Below are 16538 nucleotides of genomic sequence, written 5' to 3'. Positions count from 1 at the left end.
ACAGGACCATCTCCCCATATCTCTTTCTGTGTCTGGATTGAGCTCCTAAGAGGACATCATCTTTGGATTAGGACCTACCTCAACCATTGTGACTATTTCTCAACTGGATTATGCCTAGACCCTCTTTCCAAGTAAAGTCACATCCATAGGCACTTAACCATATCTGTTCTTGGGACACAGTTCTAGCACACACACGCAGACATGTATAAACACATATATGTGCATACACATGTGGGTGCACATGTGCACATACACACAAACAGAGAGAGAGAGACAGACAGAGGCAGAGGCAGAGGCAGAGGCAGAGGCAGAGGCAGAGGCAGAGGCAGAGGCAGAGGCAGAGGCAGAGGCAGAGGCAGAGGCAGAGGCAGAGGCAGAGGCAGAGGCAGAGGCAGAGGCAGAGACAGAGACAGAGAGAAAAGAGGAAAAGAAGCTTATAATTCCAGTACTGGTTTGTCAAAGACAGGACAGTTCAATGGCTGCCATTCATGGACTAGCCCAGCCTATCCTAGTTAGCAGTCCCCAGGCCAATGAGAATCTGTCTCAGAAAACAAGATGATTGTTCGGGAAGACTAATATTTGAGATTAAATTATTAACTCATATTTGAGTTTGACCTCTGACCTCCACATCTAAATGCATGCCCACACATATGTGCAGTCACACATATATGTACCCATACATATGCATGCCCATCCCCCAATTGGGGAGAGAGAGAGAGAGAGAGAGAGAGAGAGAGAGAGAGAGAGAGAGAGAGAGAGAGAGAGAGAGAGAAAGAAAGAAAGAAAGAAAGAAAAAGAAAACAAGAACGAGAGAACATATACCATGCCATTACCAGGCCACTGACAGATACCTGATCCCTCTTCTAGAAAGGTTATCAGTTGTCAGCCCCTGGGATTGAGAGGCCCTCTGTAGGCATATTGGTTCCCTGTGAGAACATTTGCTACTTACATGGAATTAAATGTCTATTGGGATGCTCTGAGCATAGTGTCTTAAATCGTTCCGTAGCTATGGTAGGATCACCAGCTGGCTTGCCTGCTCTAGGTGTGGGCTTGCCAGCCAGTGAGTGCCAGCCATCTCCAAGGCGCTTCTTCCTTGGAAGTGCTGGGACCCCATCTTCCCTAGCTAGAAACTGCTACTGCTCACTCGGGAATGGCATTTGGGGGCCTAGGAGACTGTCTGTAGAACACCTGAAGGACTGTGGTGATGGGGGCAGATGTTTGGAGAGTATATTCTACTTGTTAAGCAAGCAGGAGTCCTGTGGAGCCATGTTTATGCACAACCATAAATTATATGATTAATTTCCTACATGAAATTAATTAGGCCTAATCAAACGAGGTCTAAAGGTCCTTCATAGAGAAGAGCTTGTTTTAAACAACCTCAGGATTGGAATTTGCAGCTAAACTTCCAGTACCCTACTTTGAAAGTAGTTTTTATAAACACTATAAAACTTAGGGATTCTAGTGTTTATTAAAAATATTTCTAACTTAGGAGATTCTCTCCTGACACCATATTTGAAAATACTTTCTGCCTTCCTGCTATTTCCTTTTGCGAGAAGCTAGTGAATGTGTCCATAACCTACCCATCTTACTAATGTTTCTGAGATGAGACTATTTTCAATGCACCCATCAGTTTCCAGTATAGAATACATCAGTTGTCGCCAAGGCTTACAGAGACCTCCAGAAAGGGGGAGAGAAAGCATTTGGAAGTGGTCCTGATCTGGGAATGGAAGGGGTTTGTTTTTGTTTTTGTTTTTGTTTTTTTTTCTTTTCAGAGAAAATAAATGTCATCAAAATCAGGGTTGGCAAAACTTGTGGATTAGGTCTTTTATAAAACCATAGCTAGCCAGTGAAAGCATTACTTGTCCACATTGGCAGCACTTGGGTGATAGAGACAGGACGATCGGGTGTTTAAGGTCACTGCCTACATAGTGAGTTTGATGCCAGCTTTTAGGCTATGAGAGATCCTGTTTTAAACAACGGAGTCAGCCAGGGGTCTGGGAAGATGGCTTAGTGACATGCTTGTGATCCAAACATGAAGGTCTGAGTTTGAGCCTCTGGAACTCATGTGAAAGAGCTGGGCTTACTGGTATGTGTTTGGCAGAAATGGGGGCTTGCTGGCTTGCTGCTGTAGTCCAGTGGATAAGTTTCAGTTTCATTGAGAGACCCTGTCTCAAAAACTGACGGGGAGAGAAATTAAGGAAGATCCCCAACATCATCTTCTGAACACACACACACACACACACACACACACACACACACACATATAAACACACACATGCCTAGGGGCCTGTTTTCTTTTTCCTTTTCATGATGACACCTCAGGGCTGCCTAAGCCTTTGTTCTTGCCTCTATGGATAAATCACTACTTAGCCACTTCCCCAAAGGCTGCCCTTGCAAATGTTGCCTCCTACAAGGGCAGGGCAGCAGCACTGGAGTGGGTGGGATGAGAGCTGGCTGCGAAGCCTGTGTGTAGCTAGAAGCTGGGGCTGCAGTTCCTGAGGTTGAGCTGGCGGCAGGTTGATGCTTTACAGGGAAATGGAATGCAAGGGCAGCTGCTTTAGAGAGGTGCCCTTTCTGCCCAGGGTTAACCCTAGCCAAGTGTCTAATAGGAAACCTCACAGGCCAGGCATTGTTCAGGGGGACAGCATCCCCGTTTTCCAGCCTTGCATCTGGCCAGTGTGACGTTTTTCTCCTCTTTCTCTCTTTTGGCCGGAGGCTAAGCCTGGGAGCTGTTCTCCTGGACACTGGCTGCTACAGAGGATGTGAACATGATGTCATGGCTAGCAGAGGCCGTCAGCTTTTCTGCAGCTGTGTGTGTGTGTCTAGGCTGTAGACAGCCACCATATGTACTGCAGTTGGAGGCCAGCCAGGGCCACACAGAGGACTGGGGCTCCAGCCCTAGTGGCTTTACCTTTCGCTTCTGTATGTGACCTAGGAAGACAGTCACATACCGTTTCTCCCCAAGCACAGCTCTGTGTTCCTGTAGAGAACATCAGAGAGACAGCCAAGCAAGTGTGCAGGTCTGGCTGAGGGTCATGCTGGGATCTCCTGCAGGTCCCAGTCCTCAACCGCTCAGAATCAGTTTTCTCCCTGCCCCCTCTGCTTCCTGTTCAGGAGCCTCCAGCCCAGGAAACCTAAGAGCAAAGCAGCAAAGTGAAGCCAGGAGGCTTGCTTTGACCACTTAGCATCTTAGCTCTACTTCCTTTCCACAAAATTGGTTTGGTTTTGGGCTAAGGTCATGATAATAAAGCGTTTAAGTTGTTTTTTGTTTTTTGTTTTTTGTTTTTTTCATAATAGTGGATAGTCTTAAAGGCTTTTCTTTTCCTGAGTTCTAGATATTTATTGTCCAGTTCATAATGACATATGCTTAAGGACTACTGTGAAAGTGAATTTTAAGTAATCTCACCAACAAACAAAAAACCCCACAAAACTAAAACAAAAACCAAAATGTAAACTGGTACCTGAGGTGATGGCTGTTTCTATTAGCTGGATTTTATCCTTTCACAATATACACATCCCAGCTCATTTTTGCATTGTATAGTTATGTACCATTTTACCTTTCAGTTGATAAATGATAATACTAAAATAAGTTGACCAAAAAATGATAACCCAAACTATATATATTTGTTACGAAAAACTTGGGAACTTCCAGAAGCAAAACCCACTGAGTGGCAGATCCCTCAGACCTGGGTTACCTCCCTGTTTCCTCTCTGGCCACACTTCTAAGCTTTCACTCCCATCCATGACTCCTGCCCTGCCATGTCCTCTGGCCTGCAGGATGCCCAGTGTGCTTGGTGAGGTGACTCTGTCCCAAGGTGCTCAGTTGTCAGCCATGCCTGGGAATCTGTGCATCAAGATGTCAGGCAGAGCCTTTAGGCCTCCAGATCCACAGCCTGTGGGTGAGAGTAGGCTGCTGGGATCCATGCCTAGCAGGAGTAGGCTGAGGGATGGACACACTCGGCGCTTGCTCCTTGTACATACAGCACACTGGAGATGAGCCTGGGCTGGGATGTGCACAGAGATGACAGTGGATAGAGTGGAAGGAAAGTGACAGCCCCTGCTTGGTTTCCCTGGGCCATTGCTGTGAGTAGATTAAGACCAGAGTGAAGGCAAGAATCGTGGTCATGAATGCTGGCGTGGAAACCTGGCAGGGTTAGCCAGGGAAGGTCAGCCGGGACCAGGGCTGACACCTGCTGTCATACAGTGTTTAATGTCTGGCTACCTCTAGGATCTGCCTGCCTGTCTGCCTGTCTGCCTGCCTGCCTGCCTGCCTGTCTGCCTGTCTATTTATTGGTGAATGGACCATGGCTGCTTTGGGGACTGCCATTCTCCTCCTCTATCTCCTTTTCTGTGGTTGGCTACTAACTGTGGGAGTTCTAGAGGGAAGCCTGGGGATGTTTGTTGGTGGAAAAGCTGTGCTCAACGCTTTGTCTCATCAAGAGAGCTGACTGTGAACCCATAGGCTGTGCAGGACCAGGGCTGAAGCAAGCTTTGCATTCTTACTCATCCTTAACCGTACACCCAGGGGATTTCTGAGAGCTTGAAAAATGATTTTTAGAAATGGCTTTTGGTTGCCTCTCCATGGATATGAGGAATGGCCCTGACAGCTATCCACAGTTGACTAGTCATTCATTGTCTCTGATCAAAAAAGGCCTTTCAAGTTTTTCAGTGTTTGAAAGAACAACTTCTTTCCAACAGCTCTGTGTGGAGCACTTCAGCTGTAAGAAGGAGTCCTGAGGCAGTGAGGTGACTCAGTGCATGAAGGTACTTTCCTCCAAGCCTGATGGCCTGAGTTCTCTCCCCACAACTCGCCTCCAGAAGAGAACTGACTCCCTCAGATCTCTGCCTGTGTGCTATGGCACGTGCATGCACACTTCACAAATAAATGCAAAAACATTTTTAATATGGGTTCTTCCATGTAGTGACTGTCCTTAACCATTTAGAACTGCCATAGATGGTTTACTTTTGACAGACATTGTCATTTGTCTAAATTAAAGCAACAATATTATAGGATCACCAACCAATATTAGTATGCGATTTCTTCTCCAATTCTTGCAGAGTACCACATACATCAGACTGTATCTTTTCTTTTCTTTTTTTAGGACAGATTTCTGCGTTCACAAAGATGAACCTTGTGACACTGTTGGTAAGTTTACAACTCTGACAATGATTCAAAGAGATGATGCATCATGGGACTTGCAGTCTTTTGGAGTTACCCCCATCTCCTCAAACAAGCTTAGTATTTCCTGTTGCCTCTCTTCCTGTAAATTGGTTCCTCTATTTTCTTTTCAGGTGAGTTTTGAGGCTGCCTATGACAGAAGGCATCTAGATAATGGGTTGGGAAGGAATATTATAACAAGTCAAACCAAGGGCCAGAGGTGCCAGGTAGCTCCAAGATGCCTGCAGTTGAGAGTATAATCGTCTCTAAGCATCTGTCTGCCCTGGCAGCTTGCTTTCTAGTCTAAGCAGTACTGAGATGTAGATGCAGATGTAGAGAAACTCGGGTCGTCTTTCCTTATGTCTCTTTCTTACCTAGCCCTCACATGTAGCTCCTCCTTCCTTTCCTGTTTTCAGTGATACCTGAATGGCCTTTCTGTTTTAAAGGATACATGTAGAGACCTTCCTTCTGCTAGGTGTGGTGGTGCACACCTTTAATCCCAGCACTTAGGAAGCAGAGTTTGCCAGATCTCTGTGTTTGAGGCCAGCCTGGTCTACAAAGCAAATGTCAGGGCAACCAGGGACACCCAGAGAAACTCTTTCTTGGAAGACAAACAAACAAACAAACAAACAAACAAAGAAAACCCAAACAGTGAACAAAGCCATATACTGTATGCAGTATGTGCAAATACTGTATGACCTAGAGAAAAGTTGGGAATCTCATATGCTCATCTGATTTGAATTACAGAAATGCCAACGGGAAGCCAGATAGGATTGACATGATATCTAATATTGTACAGTTGAGATGTTAGCAACCTGTTACCATGGAGTCTCAGTTCTGGGTAACCTTGGCCTCTGTTAGGACTCTATGTGACTGAACTGGGTGACTCAAGTTTCTTAACACTGCCTTGATTAGGTGATTAAATGAGGCCCTTCAGAATCTGGTATGATGGTAGCCAACGTCTATTCTACATGTTGGCAGTTGATGATTATTTTATTCCTTTATTTTATCAGTCTTCAAAACCGATCAGAGACCAAGATATCAAAATCCAGCCAATAGATATCTGGGCTTTGCTCCTTAGGACTGGATCCATGATGGAATCCCTGGGCAAAGACAATGCCAGCCTTGTTTTGCTTGTGGGGTAGCCGAGCCAGGCTCAAGTGAAGATGTGACGCTACAGGGAGACGTGCTGTTGGAATGGTAGTCTTCCTAGAGTTCATAGCGTAGCTCTTTTTGGAGTGTGCATCTGTTTCACCCTGCACCGGCTCCTTGCCTAGGTTCGGGCATTCGTTCCTCACCTAGCCCTTGTCCTATATGTCCTGATTCCCCAGAAGCCACTGGGCTGTGCAGTGCTGAGCCTGGATCTCCACACCATGTGTTCTGCAGCGCCTGGCTGAGAACTCCAGAGGTTTTGTGTACCATGTTGCATGGCTAATATATCACAGGGAAGGGATGAGTGCAGATGAAAGAAGCTACGTGTCTGTGGATAATATGCGCTGGAGCATGTGTTTCTCCTTCATATGATTGATAGCTACCTTTCGTTTTATTATGAATGTACAAACTATCCCTGCGATATGAATCACATACTCCTCCCGGTGTGAAAGATCGAGTAGCTGATTCCAATCAAGCAAGTGTCTTTCTCTCGCCTACTCAATAGTCCATGCCACTTTAAATACTTTTCTCAGGACAATGTTCATTTTGGAGTGTGCATCTGTTTCACCCTGCACCTGTCCTGAGAAAATGCAAACTGTTGCAAGGTTCTGGGATTCTCAGGTGACAAAATCTTAGGCTTCACAGATCTGGAGGCCACTGGTCCAGGTCCATTTGTCTTCAGGTGTCTGGTTTCCGATGAGGGTTCTCCATGGCTTGCCGATGGATGGCTGCCTGCACACCATTCCCTTACTTCTCTGTGCTCCTGATGTCTTGCTTTTTATGAGCACATCAATCACACTGGATTATAACCCACGTTTATGACATCATTTAACCTTATTTAATTATATTTCTCAAAGCCCTGTTTCAAAATATAGTCATATGGGTGTGTGTGTGTGTTAATTCTTCATCTTGTGGATTCTGATAATTTAGGGCTATTCATTTGGCACTTAGCCACACATCACCTGGTGGTATCTGATACTCTTATGCGATCTCTCTGGCACATATGTGCCAGTTCCTAAAGAGGCATGTCTTTTCATGGCAGGGACAGGGTGCAATCATTCCTAAGGTGGCAGTGGGTTACTGGGGGGATGGGTTCTTAAGTTGGCAGTGGGCTACTCTGCCTCTTGTCTCCCACTCTGTGTTCTTTCTAATACTCTGGGAATTTTTAATTTTTTTAAAGACTATTTATTATTATATCTAAGTACACTGTAGCTGTCTTAAGACAGCACCAGAAGAGGATATCAGATCTTACTAAGGATGGTTGTGAGCCATCATGTGGTTGCTGGGATTTGAACTCAGGATCTTTGGAAGAGCAGTCAGTGCTCTTACCCGCTGAGCCATCTCTCCAGCCTGGAATTTTTAATTTTTACAAAGGAATTGGATCTAGAGACTTAGCATTTTGGTTGGTTGGTTGTTTTGTTTTTCGAGACAGGGTTTCTCTGTGTAGTCCTGGCTGTCCTGGAACTCATTCTGTAGACCACGCTGGCCTTGAACTCAGAAATTCACCTGCCTCTGCCTCCGAAGTGCTGGGATTAAAGGCATGTGTCACCACGCCTGGCCCGAGACTTATCATTATATTATGCTTATTTTAATGTACCATAATTCACTTGAACATGTAATCAAGTCAGTTTTAAAATGAAGTTTTAATTTGATGAACTTTTTTCTTTTTTTCTTTCTTTCTTTCTTTTTTTTTTTTTTTGAGACAGGGTTTCTCTATATAGCCCTGGCTGTCCTGGAACTCACTTTGTAGACCAGGCTGGCCTTGAACTCAGAAATCTGCCTGCCTCTGCCTCCTAAGTGCTGGGATTAAAGGTGTGTGCCACCATGCTCAGCTTTGATGAGCATTTTAAAGCTGGGGATATGGCAATCACAGACCAGCCTCAGACTCTTATTAATTTCCATATATATGTGTATATGTGTGTGTATGTGTGTGTATGTGTGATATAGTGTGATTATACACACACACACAGAGACACACATATTCTACCTATCATCTCTGTTTATCTGTCTGTCTAGTGGTACAGAATCAAAAAAGGCTGCCAGATTAGTAGAAAGGCTATTAATGATTTATCTGGACATAACTCCATCACAGATGGAAGAACATCTGTGCATGGACTTAAGGAACTGCCTCCGGGAGAGAGTTCCTTTGAACACCCAGTTTAGATGCTCTCCATTTCATCTTGGTCCTGTGGAGGTGCCACAGTCTTAGACTCTTCCTCACCGTGTGATTTGACAGAAGTAAAAGCTTGATATTTAATTGTGTATTTTTTGTCCCAGGGCAGATCCTCTAGGCTCTGACAAATTCTTCTCCTTGCTAGTTTTATTGGTACTTGTAATTAGGATTTGACAATCTCCTGTGCTGTGTGTGTGTGTGTGCATGTGTGTTTCTTATACTTATTTTATTCACAAGAGTTAGTTATGAATGTAGCATTCTATTGTATTAGGGTATTGTGTATCATGATCCAGTTGGATTTCTTAGTGGAGGGCCACATACCCAACTATCTTGACATGATTTTTAAAAAGTAGGCTACAAATTGGGTAGTTAGGGAAAAGGAACATCTGAGAAGAGTCAGGAAGGGGGTGAATATGACCAAAATACATCCTACAAAATTCTCAAAGAACTAGTTTTTAAAACAGGGCAGGAAGAGTTTCTGGGAAACCCAAAAAGCACATATTTCATTATAGCAACTCATTCCTTAACACAGTTAGCGTTACATGTTGGTAGAACCTATTTAAAATGCTGATTAGCTTGTACTTAGATGCTGGGAGGGTCTTCTAAAAGGCCATGGGTAAGGGCTGCCATGTTTCAGAACATAGGAGATGTGGGTAGCCCCAAGCCCATGCTGTCCTTGTCTCCCCATATGGCTATTGCCAGCATAGCCTAGGAGAATGGTGGCAAGAAAAAATGTAAGTGAATATGTGCCCGTTCACATAGACACACATGTACACACGTACGTGCCTGGTACAAGTGTTCAAGTCAGAGCATGCATGTATACTTCCTGTGTCTGATGATGTGGCTTTGTCTGTGCTTGTGAGTTCTTTCAATCCTCAGCTCATTCTTGTAAGAGCCTCCTGGGGGGGGGGGGATCTGTCTGGCTTGAAAGCTATGCTACCGTGTAAGCACTTTGTGTTTGGGATGTGTCTGGGTGCCCATAACTAAAACCACTTGCCCTAGAGGACCAAGTTCACCCTATCTCATTTTTTTCCTGTCAGGTTCTCTTCTAAGTTTCCATGATGGCAGGACTGTATTAAATAGGGTGAAAATGCAGAGATGTTTTCTATGGGTTGGAATTCTATCAGCCCTTTCAAGATGTGGAACCAACATTTAGTTTTGGAGCTAGATAGAGACCAATGAAGAAGCAGGTTGTCATGCCTAACTGCCTTTGGAATTAGAAAGCAAGGGGACTGAAGAAGCAAAGATGTTCAACACACAGGGGACACAACTGAGGGCTTGGAACATAGGCTAGGACATTAATTGTTCAGGGTAGCAGTACCATTGCCTTTAAAGATATGAATCTCTTGTTCATAATTTGAGATTACAATATGATATTATTTTCTTCTTCCCATTCACCCCTCAAATGCTTTTAGATACCCCTGCCTGCTCTCTCTTAAATTTATAGCCTCTCTTTTCATTCATCGTATGTGTGTGTATATGTATACAAGCTGTTCAGTCTATATAATGTTACTTACATGTGAGGTTTCCAGGGCTGACCACGTGGTATTAAAGTCAATTGGTGTGCTCTTCCCTAGGGAGGACTACTTTTCTAGCTGTCAACATTCCTTAGTTGCCCATACTCCTTTGAGTAAGGTTGGGGCCTTATGATCTTTCCCCTGCTCACTTTAGCATGTCAGTAGTTGTCCCTACTCAGTTCATGTTTGAACAGTCACATTGATAACTTTGTGTCCATAACTTCTGACACTCCTAGGTGACACAGTCTTATCAAATTTCCTGGTCTTTCCTTCCCATCTTCCACAGTGATCCCTGAGCCTTGTTGAGCCTTATCATACACTGTTGCCCTTTAAAAACATTGTTCCTCATGGGCGGAGGCTGAGTATCTGTAGGCCACTGTATCCAGCCAAGCTTGTGAAAGGACTCCAAAATGCATCATGTCTTCAGATCACACACAAGACACTGGGGACATTGGTGTTAGGCCAAAGCCCACCACCATTTCCTTGTCAGCATCTCCCTGGTGTGACAGTTATCAGAGGGCTGCTCTGTTCCCTCTATGTTCCTCTAAGCCAAGGAACTTTGCAATTAGCTTGGAAGGAAGCTTTATCATCTTAGAGGACTGTTCTTACTTGAATCAGAATCAGAATCCTTTTCAGATTTGTTAGAATCAAGTGAGCAAGTTTTCTAGTGAACTGGCGAAGCAGAGATAATGATGGGAAGTGAGGCTGTGTGAGACTTCTGTGTGGTGAGACAGCTGTTGTAGCTCATGGGAAGCCACAGAAACAGAACATGCAGTAGCGTGTTGGGCATGGAGACCAAGGAGGACCACTAGGAGGTCCACAGGAGCAATGCCTTCTGTGTTAGTTGGAAGAAGCCTGGAAAATTTGAGATTGAAAGCCAGAGATGAGCTCTACAATGCTTTACTATATGGTGTCCCTCATGGTCCCTGTTGCCATCTGCAGAGCCCCATCATCTCATCAGTAATGGTGACTTCTACTAAGGGCCACACATTGGAAGAGGGGACAGGCAAAGCTCAGTCCTGTGGTCTGGATGCTGGTTCTACAGTTAGGCTTGGAATCATGTCTTGCTTCTGCAACAACCTTTGTGATTTACCTTCCATATCCAGATGTGATCTCATCTATACAATGGAAATAACAATCCTCAGGTCTCCTAAGAGGATAAAGGAAATGACTGGACACATCTATTAATTTGGTGATTGTCAAGAATCAGAAAGACGGGCTGGAGGGATGGGTCTGAGGTTAAGAACATATACAGAGGACCCAAGTTTGGTTCTTATCACCTATGTCAGATGGCTTACAACCATCAGTTCAGGGGCTCTGACACCTTCTTTTGCCCATCTTAGGTACCTGCACGCATGTGAAACTCATATGTAATTAACAACAACAAAAATATCTAAAAAAAAAAACCCACCCCATCCAAAGTCAGAAATGGCAAATGCTACTGAGGCTGTGGAGAAGTGGAGACTCTTGTGCACCCCTGGTGGTCATGGGAAAATTTGCATCTTGTATGGAAAAACAATAGTATTTTCTCCCCCCAGATTAAAGTGCAAAGCAAGAATTTGTATGTGTATACACACACACAAACACATACACACACCCACAAGAGCAGGTACTCAAAGAGATGTTTGCACACTTGTGTTCATAGCAGCATTATCCCAAGAGTCAAAAGCACTCTACGTGTCGTGTCCACCCAATGGATAAATGCAGTGTGGTATGCACATATGGTGGGATAGAAAGCCAACCATAAAACAAAAGGCAATTCTGACACAGACTACATCATGGGTGAGCCTTTGAAGCATGATGTTGAGCGAAATGAGCCTACATTAGAAAAGCATGTGTGCTGTTGGATTTCACACGTATAAGGTACACAAAGAATATTTATAGAGACAAAAAAATGGTTGTGTCCAGGGGCTGGGAGAAGAGAGAAAGGATGAGCTAGTATTCCTTAATAGCCTAAAGTTCCAGTTTTACAAGACAAAAACTCAAACCTCAATGTTGGTCATGGTAGTTGGTTTTGTTTGTTTGTTTTTTTGTTTTTGTTTTTTGGGGTTTTGTTTTGTTTTTTGTTTTTCGAGACAGGGTTTCTCTGTGTAGCCCTGGCTGTCCTAGAACTCACTCTGTAGACCAGGCTGGCCTCAAACTCAGAAATCTGCCTTCTTCTGCCTCCCAAGTGCTGGTATTAAAGGCGTGCGCCACCACTGCCCGGCTTGCTTGGTGGTTGGTTTTAATCATCAACTTGATCCAAGGTAGGATCACTGGGAGAGAGTCTCAGTGATGGTTTTTCTGGATTGTGTTGGCCTTAGATATTTTCTCTGGGAGATTTTCTTGGTTAATTGATATAGAGAGATACAGCCCACTGTGGGCAGCATCATTCTCTGGGTCTGGGTCCTGACCTGTATAAAGAATAGAGAAAGTGAGCGAAGCCCTTGAGGCATATACACATTCATTACTCTCTCTCCGCTTTTGACTGTTGATGTGATGACCTGCTTCAAGTTTCCTGCCTTGGCTTCATCACAATGATACGTAATAATTTGGAGCCATAAGCCAAATAAACCTTTCTCCCTCAATTGCTTATGGTGAGGATTTTTTTTTTCACAGAGACAAAAACAGAATCAGGAGAGCAGTATGATTGAACAACTGTGGAAAGGGATATATTGCCACTGAACTGCACACTGAGAAGTGGTTAATGTGATGTTTTGTGTTTAGTTGACCATGGTAGAATTTATGTTTGTTTTGTTTTGTTTTAGATGAGATGAAAAGAGAAAGTGTAGATTTGATTCTGTAGAATTTTTTTTAAGGCAACTTCATTTGAAGAACAGTTTCCAGGTAGAGGGGAGTCCTTGACCTATGGAAGGGAGAATGGGGTTCTAGCTGGGGTGTGGGTAATACATGAAGGGGCAGTTAGCCTGCTGGAGGGCAGAGAAAAAGTAAGCCAGGGCAAAGAGAGGATGGGCATGGTAGGAAGGGATGCTGGAGCTGAAGTAAAGTCTTTTTCAATATTTTCTTTTTTTTTTTTTTTTTTTTTGGTTATCAAGCTGTGCTGTGTGGCTTTAGTAAAGGGGGCTCAGGTAGAGCACATGGCTCACTGACATTTTTGGATAGTGGGAAGTGCACACTGTAATCTGGCACTAAAACTGCCCTTTAGTCTAGCCCTGAATTCATTTTCCCAGCAGCTGCTCAGCTGTTGGACTTCTGGTGTGAAGAGATGAGGTCAGCCACTGAGGCTGCTGTGGTGCTGGGAATTGACCACAGGCCAGCATCGGGTGACCTCTGAGACTCAGAGCTTACATCATCATGTAGACAGTTACCAGGCTCCCTTGGTCACTGTGAGTTTATAAAGTGAAGAACCCTCAATTCTCTCTTGGGAAATTGGAAGTTGGCTCTGAATTTTTAACCTCAACTTCTTCATATATACAGTTTAAGAAATCAGAGTGCTTCAAGAGACACAGAGGTGGTTCATCTAAGGCAGTGGTTCTCAACCTTCCTACTGCGGTGACCCTTTAATGAAGGTCCTCATGTTGTGGTGGCCCCACCCATAAAATCATTGTTACTTCATAGCTGTAATTTCCTACTGTTATGGACCATAGTGTAAATATCTGGTATGCAGGGGTTGGCATGGGTCAGTGTGATCAAAAGCTTATGACAAGCAGGAATAAACTATGTCCTAGTTAATGAGGAGCTGAGCCATGGTTCAGGAGAGGATGTGCCATGATTAGAGAAGGGATGGGCTGAGCCATGGTTGGTTGAGGCTGGGCTGAATCATAGTTAGGACCTGTCACACAGGCTGGGGTATTATGGTAAATACTGTTAGCTGATATTCACAGAATTCCTCCCCGCTTGGGAGATTAAATTTCTCAGTTTTCCTGGCAAGAGCCAACAGCAACCTTCTGCCCAATGGAATGAGATTGGAAGTGACATGTGATATTGTGGGGGTTTAGTACTTACATCCTCCTATGAGCAGTGCTTGGAGATTTTTCCTCATTGATCATCCTAAGGTTACCCAAGGACTTGGCAGCCACAGTGCCTGAAACTGGGTGTTACAGGAGAAAATAAGAGTCCTGGGACACTGGAACTGGGGTTCTGTTTGGCGGTACTTAGCTTCCATGTTCAGAACCAAGAAAGTCTGCATCTCTAGCTAAGATCCTGTGCTTTTCAAGTTTTGAGATCTCCAAACCCTGAAGACTTGGCAGCTGGCACCCCCTCCTCTCAGTAGTTGCAGAGTTAAGGACATGGTTGGAATTTTGAGTGATTTTAGAGGAGGATGAAAAGTAGCCTTGGCCTTACAGAGCAGGTAAAGGTAACTCCCCTTCCTTCATTCAATCTTAAATTTCCCAGAGAAACAAGAGAAAAAGAAAGAGAAATTGATACATACTGGAGGGCTCAAGGATAAGCAACCTGAATGGGCTCTTAGGACTTGGGCTTACGGGCAGCTCTATAAAAGGACAACACAGTACAGCAATAGAACAAAGGGAAGGAAGGGCTTTGCATTCCTAGACTGACAAACTTCGAGATGTAAATGTGGAAGAATTAATCCTGCTTTGCCATCGCTGGACTGGTACAGTTCTAGACTTGTCCCTGGTGACAAACTTTGGATCTTCTATAGTGCTCAGCAAGTCAGGAAGCCTGGTGGATCATCAGATGCCAAAGCACGGAGCTGCTGCTGGTTCCGTGACTCCAGAGTTGTCCTCTAGGTTCTTAATCCTTCAATATGAAGAGTGGTCCCTTCAGTGCACACGTTGCCCCTTCTTGTTACTCCTGCTGTGTCTCCTGTTGGTTAGAGGGACCACATGAATGGGCTCTCTGCCTATGATAACTTGCCTGAGAAAGTAAATTAAAATGGAGGAGAAACAGTCTGATGTGGTGGGACACATCTGTAATCCTAGAAGTTGCAGGGAGGGGCTAAGGCAGGAGATTCCTGAATTCAAGGTCAGTCTGGGTTCTAGGCCAGCTTAAGCTACACAGCAAGAGTTTGTCTCAAACAAAATTCAAAACAAACAAACAAACAAACAAACAGAAAGTTAAGAGAGATGAGAAGTGTCTTAACTCACAGTTTCAAAGGCTTGAGGCCATAATTGGATGAAATTGTAGATTTGGCATCATCATGACTGGGAGCACATGCCGGAGTAAAGTTGTGCATTATATGGTGAGGAAGAGACAGAGAGGACAAGGTCTGTGTTCCAAATATCCTTCAGGGTTATATTCCCTAACTTCCATCCTCTATAGGTCCCACCACCTCCCAATACCATCCCAGGCTCACGACCAAGCCACTAAAACAAAGCATTTGGGAAACATTTAATATCCAAACCACAGGAAACATCAATATAGTTCACCATATTAGATGCCAGGGAATGAATGCTCAAGAGCCAAGTCGACTTTAATTTATCCTTGGCAAGTTGAAAAGCTTTGCTCTCAGAAAGCCATCTCCCTACCTGTCTTAGTCACTGCTCCCGTAAAGAGATACCATGAGACACCAAAGCAACTCTTATAAAGAGGAAGCACTTAATTGGTGGCTGGCTTACAGTTTCAGAGGTTTAGTCCATTATCATCATGGCAGCATCCATGGTTCTGGAACATAGCTGAGAACTGCATCCTTATTCACAGGTCAAGAGACAGAACTGGGCCTAGCATTAATTGGCTTTTAAATCCCAAGTCCCACCCACAGTAACACACTTCCTCCAATCAGGCAACACTTACTTCCACAAGCCATACCCCCTAGTCCTTCTCAAACAGTGTCATTTTCTGATGACTGAGCATTCAAATACGTATAAGCCCATGGGTGCCATTCTTATACAAACTACACTAGCCTTCAATAATCTTTTAAATTAAGGCTTTATTTTGTTAGCCCATGGGGAAACTGAGGCACTAAAAGAATATACTTCTCATGTGAAATGTCCCCACTCATGAATGGTAAAGCTGAGGTCAGCTATCTCACTGTGATGCCTGGGGATTTAATTCCTAGCCCATTTTGCTACCCCTGGGTCCATTGCTTATTTCACCAAGTGTTAAATTGCCCATCACTATTTTCCCTGGTACTTGCTTCATTTCTATGTCCTTACAATGTGAAGTATTTTTCTGAGGGATCTCTGTTCTTGCAAACACATTCTGCTTTCTCACATTGACAAGGTTGAGTACCTTTCAGGTGCCACCCTAACCCTGGGGATGCCAATGCCCACAACAGACTCTCATTCTTGTGGGGCTTGTGTTATAGTGGAGAGCAGGTGGTGGCTTCCATGATGATCAGTGAGTATGTTAGCTTTCCATTACATAACAAACACCTGAGTTAATAGCTTACAAAGAAAAAAAATGTTTATTTTAAAACTTTTTATGTGTATGTGTTTTGTTGTTTGTGTGTGTGTGTGTGTGCGTGTGTGTGTGTGTGTGTATGAATAGTAGTAGTAGTGGTAGTAGTACTAATGCCATCAGAAGCCAGAAGGCATTAGCTCCCCTGAAACTGGACTTACAGATGGTTGTGATATGTCATGTGGGTACTGGGAACCAAATCTATATTCTCATCCTCTGTATGAGCAGCAGATGCTCA

The 16538-nt window shown here is 44.1% G+C and overlaps 1 protein-coding gene across 1 annotated transcript in view; it reads left to right on the top strand.

Annotated features, from left to right (window-relative positions):
• The window catches only part of Adamts17 (ADAM metallopeptidase with thrombospondin type 1 motif 17), a 306153-nt gene that overhangs the window by 71332 nt on the left and 218283 nt on the right, over positions 1–16538 (top strand). The window contains exon 7 of the mRNA XM_021167985.3: positions 5103–5146. Coding sequence (XP_021023644.1) covers positions 5103–5146 — 44 coding nt within the window. The remainder of the gene's footprint in view (positions 1–5102; positions 5147–16538) is intronic.

This window comes from Mus caroli, unplaced genomic scaffold (assembly GCF_978045245.1).
Source record: "Mus caroli unplaced genomic scaffold, Mus_caroli_1 scaffold_8, whole genome shotgun sequence".
NCBI classification, from domain to species: Eukaryota; Metazoa; Chordata; class Mammalia; order Rodentia; family Muridae; genus Mus; species Mus caroli.
This window is presented reverse-complemented; position numbering and strand designations above follow the sequence as displayed.